This window comes from Nicotiana attenuata, unplaced genomic scaffold, assembly GCF_001879085.1.
Source record: "Nicotiana attenuata strain UT unplaced genomic scaffold, NIATTr2, whole genome shotgun sequence".
Classification (NCBI taxonomy): Eukaryota; Viridiplantae; Streptophyta; class Magnoliopsida; order Solanales; family Solanaceae; genus Nicotiana; species Nicotiana attenuata.
In genome coordinates, this window is record NW_017672661.1 from 76,854 (window position 1) to 88,278 (window position 11,425).

General features: G+C 39.4%; 1 protein-coding gene across 1 annotated transcript; it reads right to left on the minus strand.

The window, feature by feature from the left end:
• Positions 1–9,289: 9,289 nt before the first annotated feature.
• LOC109214016 (uncharacterized protein K02A2.6-like) lies at positions 9,290–9,955 on the minus strand. Its single transcript, XM_019377882.1, has 2 exons — positions 9,599–9,955; positions 9,290–9,490 (listed from the first exon to the last, which is right to left on the minus strand). The coding sequence occupies exons 1-2, from the start codon at positions 9,953–9,955 to the stop codon at positions 9,290–9,292; spliced, it is 558 nt and encodes a 185-aa protein (XP_019233427.1).
• Between the last annotated feature and the right edge of the window lie 1,470 nt (positions 9,956–11,425).

Sequence of the window (11,425 nt, forward strand, 5' to 3'; positions counted from 1 at the left end):
AACTCGATCCCACAAACGCCCAAGTCCAAAATCATCATACGAACCAATTGGAACCATCAAATACCGGTTTCGAGGTTGTTTACTCAAAATATTGAATCAACTCAAACTTGACCACCTTAGGCCACTATTAAGGAACTAAGTGTTTTGAATTCAACCCGAACCCTTCTAAAACCAAACCAACTAGGGGCAGATGTAGTGCATTATAGAAGGGTTCAATTGAACCCATAACTTTTGACGCAGAGTAAATATATGTATGTAAGAATTCAATAAAATTGCAAAAATAATAGACATGAACCCATACCATTAAAAATATAATGGGTTCAATGCAAAAAACTTTAAAAGTTGAACCCATAGGATTTAAATCCTGGATCTGCCTCTGAAACCAACCATCCCCCCAAGTCATAAAATAGTAAAAACACATATGGGGAGTCTTAAATGAGGGAACAGGGATCTAGAAAGCAAAACGACCGGTCGTCTCGTTACATTCTCCACCTCTTAAACAAACGTTCATCCACGAACGAGTCTAGAATCATATGTGGAGTGTTGAATAAGTGTAGATATATGCTCAGCATGTCCTCTCCAATCTCGTAAGTCGCCTCCTCGACTGTTTAACCCCTCCACTGGACCTTTACTGCTGAAATCATCTTAGACCTCAACTGGTGGACCTGCTTGGCAACAATTGTAACTGGCTCCTCCTCATAACCCAAGCTCTCATCTAGCTGAACTGTGCTGTAGTCTAACACGTGCGACCTGTCGGCATGGTACTTTCGGAGCATAGACACGTGGAAAACTAGATGGACTCCCGATAGATTAGAAGGCAAAGTAAGCTCGTAAGCACCCTTCCCAGCTCGCTTTAACACCTCAAATGGGCCAATAAACCTCGGACTTAGCTTGCCCTTCTTTCCGAACCTCATAATACCCTTCATCAGCGAGACTTTCAAGAGAACTTTATTGCCCACCATAAATGATAAATCACGCGCTTTCTGATCCACGTAACTCTTCTGTCTGGAATGAGCTATGTGAATCGCTCCTGAATCAACCTTACCTTATCTAAGGTATCCTTTACCAAATCAGTACCACATAACCTAGCCTCGCCAGGCTCAAACCAACTGATGGGGGAATGACATCGCCGACCATATAAAGCCTAGAATGGAGCCATCTCGATGTTGGACTGATAATTGTTGTTATAAGCAAACTTGGCCAACAGTAAGAATCGATCCCACTTCCCTCTGAAATTAATCACACACGCTCTGAGCATATCCTCCAGACTCTAAATTGTCTACTCCGACTGCCCGTCAGTTTGCGGATGAAAGGCTGTGTTGAGCTCTACCCGGGTACCCAACTCACTCTGTACGGCTCTCCAGAAATGCGAAGTGAACTGAGGACCTCTATCTGATATGATAGAAATAGGCATGCAACCAGACAATCTCCTGAATATAAATATGGGCCAACCTCTTTGAAGAGTATGTAGTCACTACCGAAATAAAGTGCGCCGACTTGGTCATCCCGTCGACAATGACCCAAACGACATCAAATTTCCTCAGTATCCGCGGTAACTTCCACTCCAGTATAACCATCCGCCGAAGTAAGCCACCTGGCCTCTAGTGCTCATACTTAACTTGCTGGTAATTTAGACATCTCGCCATATACTCTACTATGTCCTTTTTCATTCGCCGCCACCAGTAAAGCTACCTCAGGCCACGATACATCTTCGTAGCACCTAGATGAATAGAATACCACGAACTGTGTGCCTCCTCTAGAATTGTCTCCCTCAAACCATCAATATTAGGAACACGTAGGCGACCCTGAAATCGCAAAACACCATCATCACCGATAGTAACCTATTTGGCACCACCCCAAAGAATTGTCTATCTAAGAACCAGCAAGTGCGAATCGTCGAACTGACGAGCCTTGATCTGCTCAAACAAAAAAGATCGAGCCACAACACATGCAAGAACTTGACTGGGCTCTGAAATATCCAACCTCACAAGTCTGTTAGACAAGGAATGAATGGACAAATCCAATGGCCTCTCCTCCGCTGAAATGACTGCCAAACTACCCATACTCTCAGCCTTTATGCTCAAGGCATCTGCAACTACATTCGCCTTATCCGGATGATAGAGGATAGTAATATCATAATCCTTCAGTAACTCAAGACACCTGCGCTGCCTCAGATTAATATCCCCCTGCTTAAACAAATGTTGCAAACTGCGGTGATCGATGTAAACCTCGCATAACACCCCATAAAGGTAATACCTCCAAATCTTGAGAGCATGAACTATTGCGGCCAACTCCAATTCATGCACAGGGTAATTCTTCTCATGGGGCTTTAGCTGACGTAAAGGTATACAATAACTCGCCCCTCTTGCATCAATACACAATCCAAGCCAACGCGTGAAGCATTGCAATACACAGTACACATCCCCGAATCGAAAGGCAGCACTAACACCGGTGCTGTAGACAATGCGGTCTTGAGCTTCTGAAAGCTCGCCTCGCAATAATCGGGCCATCTGAACGGAGCACCATTCTGGGTCAATCTAGTTAAAGGAGCTGCAATAGACGAGAAGCCCTCCACAAACTGACGATAATAACCTGCTAACCCCAAGAAACTCCTAAGCTCTATCCCTGTGGTAGGACGAGGCCAACTTTGAACTGCCTCGTGCTTACATGGGATCTACTTTAATACCCTTACCTGATACAACATGTCCTAAGAACGCCACAGAATCTAACCAGAACTCGCACTTATAGAACATAGCATATAACTTCTTTTCACGTAAGGTCTGAAGCACAACCCTCAAATGCTGCTCGTGCTCCTCCTTACTACGTGAGTAAATAAATATGTCATTAATGAAGACAATGACAAATGAGTCAAGATATGTCCTGAACACCCGATTCATCAAATCCATACACGCCACCGGGGCGTTAATCAAGCCGAAAGACATCACTAGAAACTCATAGTGCCCATATCTAGTCCGAAAAACTGTCTTCAAATCATCCAAAGCACGAATCCTCAGCTGATGATACCCAGACCTCAGGTCGATCTTAGAGAACACTTTAGCACCCTACAAATACTCAAACAAATCATCAATGCGCGACAACATGTACTTATTCTTAATGGTAACTTTGTTCAACTGGTGATAATCAATGCATATCTGCATACTCCCACCCTTTTTCTTCACAAACAATATCGGTGGATCCCAAGGCCACACACTTGGTCTGATGAACCCCTTCGCGAGCAACTCCTCAAGTTGTTCTTTCAACTCCGTTGGAGCCATTCGGTACGGTGGGATAGTGTCACACCCCTTTTTCTCTCAAAAATGGGTTTCGACGTATGACAACTCTTTTAAGTGGGTGTTAAAAAAGAAGAGTCGTACCTAACGATTTTTAAGGTGCGTCAGGGCACCTATTTGCAAATAACTCTATTTGATTAGCTTACGTCACCAAAGATCGTGTAAGAGCTCAAATTACCTAAAAGAGAAGGTGTTAGGCACTCTTTGTGGTCCATAACTGCCGGCCGAAGTTTACACTAAGTCGGATTACCGGATTATAATTGTCCTAAGTGATCATATAAGTGAGGGAAGATAAGGAATTTAAAGGTTCTATTGTGAACAAGTGTAAAGAAAATTGGGCAACAATTGAATTATATAGGTAAAACAATTGAATTATATAGGTAACCAGTACAAGTCTTTAGAGGTTACAAGGTACAACTTAATTATTCTAAGTTCAACGACTAAGTGCGAACAATAAGCTTATAATGGAGGGGGGTCCTAAGTTTTTTAGCCTAAAGGACCATCCCGTGCAACATAAAAAATACTTCGCAACTCTATTAGGGTAGGGGTTGCTCATATTGTTCAGCGGGCAGAAACTATCATCTCCTCGATTACTATGTTAAAGTTGTTTACCTAAAAGCGTTCTAATTCAATTCTAGCACGTGCCCTATGCGTGCACTACCCGTCCCATGCCTATGGTCCGGGAGGCTTTGGACCTACTATTTGGGTGGTTCTAGACTATACTTAGGATGATCAAAATTATAAAACTAGACAAATATTCAAAACTTATAGGCATAAAGCATTATAGATAAGTTTGCTACCCTTTCATGCAAGAATTAGAATACCCTAGCCCTTTTTTTATACTAATTTCCCCATCATTCAGTTTACAAGCTATTACAAATCATTTTAAATAATTACAGGCCCAAATACAAATATAGAATAACCCAGTAATTACATCTGGATCTTCAAATAGGCGTAGAACTTTATGCGGACAACAGGCTCAAACTCCAGGTGCAGGCAATATACTTTGAACTCCCAATACCAAAGGCGGGACCAACATACCAGACCCAAACAAATTCAGTAATTAAGCTAATGGATGCCAAATTAGCCATACAGCTAACAGAACTACTCATGGAACAACTTAAACACTTAGTCTTTATGATTAAAAAGCTGCAGTTTCAACTAATAGAAAGGGACATGCCGAGTTGAAAGGCATCAAAGACACATACGGGCAAGTAATTCTAGAAAAACAAGATTAAAAGTGACAAGCTAAGGTATCAAAAACCACCAAACCACTACAAACAATGTTTCAAAATAGAACCAACTCAAAGAACTGCATATGATAGCCAAACAGAATCATACACAAGAAGAGGGTGGAGTACAATCTTCATATGAGGATTTTAACATGAAAGCTTTGCATAATAATCTTATTAATAGCATAATTTGGAAAATATTCTTAGTTGATCATGAGACTTAACATGATGGACACCAATTATAACACAAGGATTCTAAGAGCTCATAGTAGGTAAAAGAATATGTCAACCTTAGGCTAACAAGATATGTAGACATTAGAATTTATGGTAGGTGAAAGTATCAACCCTAGGTTAACAGGATAGGTAATTATCAAGCCTAGTGCCAATTAATCATATATAGGAAAAGGCTAAACATTGAAGTTTACACTAGAAAGCCCCTGGGAAACACTTAGAAACATAGAGTTTAGCAGATCACACAGTGGAATTACATAAAACATGGCATACTATTTTAGAGATTCAGGCAATGACGACATTCAGAAATTACTTGATCATTGAAGAAAATAACAAACTACACATGAGTGACTAAAGGAAACAGTGCATACGAACACATTCAGGGCAATGAGTTAGTTCCTCTCAAGGGTTTGGAATAAGGTGGGGAGATAGGCTTATAGCGGATAATATGCATAGGTACCAACAAATACACAGAATAGTAAGACATGCTTAAGAAATCCTGAATCCAGGTCACTAAACTAGGTAAGTCACAGTGTTAAGAAAAGTTCATAATCACAAACTAATCTTGAAGCAAATAGGGCTGTAAGCAGAGATAGCAGGGTAACACATTGGTTCACAAAAAAAATATGAAACTACAAAGGCCAAAGGACTTACCAGTTACTGATCGACAAACAAGTAGACAAGAAGAACAATTTCTGCAATATCTCAATCATTAGTATCAAGATGAGTAGTAGAACCCAGGAATGTCAGTGCGTTAGAGTTTCCAAGGGTTTTGAATGAACCCCGGGTAGTGCTCACATTGAGAAAGGTACAATAATTGAATTTCGGTGGCCTTGGCTTTCAGCCGGCCAATAGATTAAGCCTTAGAGTAGTATAAGACAAGTGAGAGTGAGAGAATAACAGTAGTTTCAGTGATCGTTAAGCCTTAGAAGGGAACGGGGAAATGGGGGTTTATATAGTAGTAAAGATCAACACACAAATAAGGAAATATAGTCAATCGAACAAAAATAAGGAAAGAGAAGCATGTAAAATCACTCAGAATCAATTTAGGAGAAAATTGGGTAAACCCTAGTTCAAAAGGAGAACACGAACGGTCAAAAATCTCACTGAATCAGACACATATGGCCTGGTAGTGAGTGTATACAGACGAAATATTGTCCATATTTCAAAAGGTGAAGTCGATTTCCTTTGATTCGGAGACTGGTATTTGCCAAAAATGGGGCAAGTACTAAGTAACACTATATTCTTGTAAGTAACAATGAGGTAACGCATAAAAGGTAAGTTTATCACAGAAGGAATCCATGATTTGATCGGATTTGGAGAAGATTGGGGGAGGCGACTAGGGTTTCTGAAGAGAGAAGAGGAGGATTTTGGGGCGCTATTTAGGATAAATGTCTATAGGGTTTAGGGGTGAAGGATATAAGGAGAAGGGCTGGTTTATTATGGACCATTGATCATTTAAGATCAACGGTCAGGATTGAATAGGAAACAGGGCAGGCCAAATGTATCGGGTCATTTGGTTGGGCTTCTAAGAGGTTAAATGGAATGCGCCAGATGCCTTGGGCCTGTTTTGGTCCGAAAATAGCCCTTCATTGGGCTATAAAATTAAATATGCGAAATTTGTTTAAAATAATTTATAAAAAGTAATTTATAAATAATAAAAATATTACTTATGCAGTAAAATGATTGAAAATAGTAGCTTAACATTATAAATATATATATATATATATATATATATATATATATATATATATATATATATATATATTTTNTTATATATATATATATATATATATATATATATATATATATATATATATATATATATAATGCTATTTTAGTATAAATAATGTAAATAATATAATTATGTATAGAATATAGGCTATTATTGCAAAATTATAAATGTAATTATATGAAATGAAGCAAAATATTATAAAACATACATTTGGGTGTAAATAATAAATTTGGAAGATTAACTCATCACAAAATAATTTGAAAGGATAATGAAATAATATTTGAACAATTTAAATGCAAGAAAATCGATTTTAAAGCCTTAAAAATTATAGAAAAGTATAGAAAATACTTATATGACTCTTGTAATAGGTGATGATGCAAAAATGATATTTTGAAAGTATATATGACATTTACAAAATATGAGGGCAGAATTGAGTGTCAACAGCTGCAGCTATTTACCCGGGAATGATGAATGAGTTGTCGGATCAAGAAAATGATGAGCAATTGTGTCTGAAATGAGTGAGGATGATGTTTTTTTGAAAAATATAGGGGCCGAACCCTGGTTCCTGAGTTGCCTACATATCCCTGGTGTTATGGGAATCAGGCCGTGTGTAGTTCTGGATCTAACGACGAACGAAACCGATGGAATTGTTGTAAGAGTGGTCGTGTGTTTCGAAAAGGATCTATTGGATAGGATAGTGTCGTGAGTAACGGATAATTTCATGTGGAGCTATGAATGCGAATTTGAATGTTACATATATTTGGGATAAGCGTTCGGCCGGTTACGGGACGAAGAGTAAACAATTGCTGATTATTGGTTACGTTTGAGATGATCAAAGGATGTAAACATTTGTGAACGGAAATCGGAGCGAGAATTGCTCTTGTTTGTAGAACGGTTACCTCCCGGGTGACCTGCAAAACCTGAAATATGATGCACGTGAATATATATAGGGTTATTGCGAAAATCTAAACATGATGTCAATTCCTTTCGGATCATGAGAGTTGTCTTCGGACGATGAGGATGATGTCCTTAGACCATGACGTCCTGGTCCATGAAGAGTATGATAAGGGATTCACATGCCATAGAATGGTTTCCTAGGGCCATGAGGATGGTGCCTCTAGACTATGACGCCTTTGAATAATGATATGCACTTTCGAGAGGGATCCTCAGGCCATGGCATGATGTCTTCGGGCAATGAGGATGATGCCTTCAGACTATGACGCCTTCGAACAAGTGGCGATATTCAGCCCATAAAATGCAAAGATGCGGTGATATCGATCATTTGATAGAGGGAATAGGTGGTGCTTAATCATATGCGAGAGCGAGACAAGGCAGTGCTTAGCCTTATATTAGTGATGGAGACATTGCTTAGTCTCATGCGATGTAATGAGGGCAGTGCTTTACCCTATGCAGAGAAAGGCATCGTTTAACCTTATGAAATAATGGAGGCAGTGCTTAGCATCATGCAATGTAATGAAGACATCATTTAGTGTCATGCAAAGAAAGGCAGCGTGTAGCCTTATGCAATAATAGAAGCAGTGCTTAGCCTCATGCAATGTAATGGAGACAGTGCTTAGTCTCATGCGAGGAAGGGCATCATTTGGCCTTATGCAATAGAAGAGGCAGTGCTTAGCCTCATGTAATGTAATGGAGACGGTGCTTAGTCTCATGCAAGAAAAGACAACATTTAGCCTTATGTAATAGAGGAGGCAGTGCTTAGCCTCATGCAATATAATGGAGGCAGTGTTTAGTCTCACGCAAAGTAAGGCAATGTTTAGCCTTATGCAATGATGAGGGCAGTGCTTAGACCTGTGCAGTGTAATGGAGACAATGTTTAGTCTCATGCAAAGGAAGGCATCGTTTAACCTTATGCAATAATGAGGGAAATGCTTAGCCCGATGAGTAGAAGGAACAATGAAATGTGAGAGGGAAAGTGATACTTAGCTTGACGCGTTTGCGCTTGGTGAATTCTGTCAGTGAAGATAGCATTCTTGTTATGTATTTGTGGGCATGCTTGTCATGTCCGTTATGCCAGCATCCAAAGAAAAATCGTGAGTTTTGGGGGGAAGGTTGGTCCGTGCCTTTGATTCTTCATTTTGCCTTTGCTCCTTATCTTGATGCCTTGTTCGAGTCACCATGGGTAACATCTGGCTATTACAGAAAATGAAATTTTCGAAAATATGTATTTGTGATAAATCATTTGTAAAAAATGCAGTTGTTCAAAATATGTGACGATGCATAAAACCAATAATTTTGTCGAATCGAAGACTGTGACATGCTTCGAGACATTGCAACCTACTCAACTCAGAATTTTGAGGACCCTCCTCAAAATTCTGCCCCAGTTTAAATACATACTTCCGGCAATACACTTCTTGGTGATCCTTGATGTAATGAAATTGACAAAATTTGAAATCTTGCACCGGTTCCTAACCGTAAAGGGGAATGAAGATATTATTATGATGTGACCGAACCCACAGGGCTGCCTACGTATCACCTCTTAAACGAGAATCAGGTCAAGCGTAGTTCAGGTTTCATCAAAAGAAAGTGCAAACATAATCTTAAACATAATATCTCTTGACTGCGTTCGAATTGATAGGTTTTGACCATATTTCTCAATCCATCTCTTCAAGTATAAGCGCACCTCCTGTCAGTATTCGGTGAACCATGTAAGGGCCTTTCTAGTTAGGTGAGAATTTCCTTTTTGCTTCATCCTGATGCTGGAAGATTCGTTTCAACACCAATTTCCCCGGTGTGAATTGCCTTGATCTAACCTTTTTGTTGAAAGCCCTTGCCATTCTATTCTAGTAGAGTTGACCGTGACACACTGCATTCATCCTCTTGCCGTCAATGAGATCCAGTTGCTCATACCGGCTCCGTATCCATTCCGCATCGTCGAGCTCGACTTCCTGTATGATCCTCAAGGAAGGAATCTCTACCTCGGCGCGTATAACAGCTTCGGTACCATCGACCAGGAATAGGGGTTTCCCTAGTTTACGTACGAACTGTGGTGCGGTACCTGAGCAAAGCAAATGGTAGCTTCTTATGCCATTGCTTGTAGTTGTCCACCATATTCCTTAATATCTTCTTGATGTTCTGTTGGTGGCTTCCACGGCTCCATTCATCTGTAGCCTGTATGCTGTAGAATTCCGGTGCTTGATCTTGATTGTTTCACACATGGCTTTCATCAGATAGCTGTTGAGATTGGAGGCGTTGTCGATAATGATTGACTCAGGTACTCCGAATCGACAAACAATACGATCTCGAACGAAATCTGCTACGACCTTCTTAGTCACAGCTTTATAGGAAGCGGCTTCTACCCATTTTGTGAAGTAATATATAGCCACCAAAATGAACCTGTGTCTGTTTGAAGTAGCGGGCTCAATTGGTCCAATGACATCCATGCACCAGGCAGAGAAAGGCAAGGGTGAACTTGTTGCTTTGAGTTTGTTGGGCAGCACCCGTATCATATCAGCATGTACCTAGCATTGGTGGTACTTTTGAACATATTTGATGCAGTCTATCTCCATAGTCATCCAGAAATACCCTGCCCTTAATACCTTCTTGGCCAAAATGAAACCCTTAATACCTTCTTGGCATCGACACATTGCAGCAATCCCAAATCAGGAGTCCTTCTATACAAAATTCCTCCGCTCTGAAAGATGGTTGGCCAATCTTCAAAGCGTGCGCTTCAGGGTTTGTATGGCATTTTATGGGTATTCTCCTTTCTCCAAATACTCCTTGATATCGTGGAACCCTAGATTTCCGTCAAACTCTTCTTCAACATGAGCACAATAAGCTGGTGTTGTTACCCAATTTTGCTCTCATATTTTATAAATACCATATATACTTTCAAATATCATTTTTTCTTCGTCACCAATTTACAAGAGTCATATAAGTATTTTTTATAATTTTCCATAATTTTTAAGGCTTTAAAATTGATTTTCTTGCATATAAATTGTTCACATATTTATTAATTACCCTTTCAAATTATTTTGTGATGACTTAATCATTCAAATTTATTATTTTACCCACATATATGTTTTATAACATTTTTACTTCATTTCATATAATTACATTTTTATTTTTGGGCTATCTGTATATTTTTGCAATAATAGCCTATATTTTATGTATAATTACATTTTTTACATCGTTATACTAAAACATCAAAGCTATTATTTTCAATTATTTTACCGCATAAGTAATATATTTTTATAATTTATAAATTACTTTTTATGAATTATTTTAAACAAATTTCGTATATTTAATTTTATAGCCCAAATTAGGCCAATTTTCGGACCCAAACTACCAGCCCAGACTTCAAAATCCCTGGTCCAATCCCCCAAGCCAAACCAAAAGAACCTTTTAATCCAACTCGGTCGCGACCTGCCAAACCAACCCGCCCGCTCAGTTTTTAATCCCGGCCGCTGATCTCTCAAGATCAACGACCCACAACTACTTACCAGTTTTATTACCCAATACCCTAATCCCTATTTCCCTGAGAGGGCCGCCTCTAAATTCTCTCCACTCTCCCTCTTTCTCTAAAGAACCCTAGCTGCCTCCCCCTAAAATCCCTCTTCTTATCCCGTTAATAATCGGATTCCTCCGTTATTTGCTTACCATATCTATGTTTCTCCGCTACTAGTCACGCATTTATGGTATTGCTTAGGTACTTGCCCAATTTTGGCAAGTACCATCTCCATATCGGACTAGAATCGACCTCAATCTTGGAGATTCGGACAATATTTCGTCCATATACATGAAGAAAGGCCTGATCTTTATACCATTTGGCTGATTTTAAGCATCGAACCCTAACTAGGGTTTGGAGTTTGATTTCTTTCCTTTCCGGTTACTTTACTGATTGCATGTGTATTTTTCTTCTTTCCTTGTTTATGTTTGCTTAATTTTCCTTCCTTGTATACTCGTTTGATTGAACTACT

Bases quoted from the DNA above. Each gene is read 5' to 3' on its own strand.
- LOC109214016 (XM_019377882.1), bottom strand. From the start codon at position 9,955: ATGATACGGGTGCTGCCCAACAAACTCAAAGCAACAAGTTCACCCTTG. The intron at 9,491-9,598 runs GTGGAAGCCACC...ACCGCACCACAG, and splicing joins GGCTACAGATGAATGGAGCC to TTCGTACGTAAACTAGGGAA.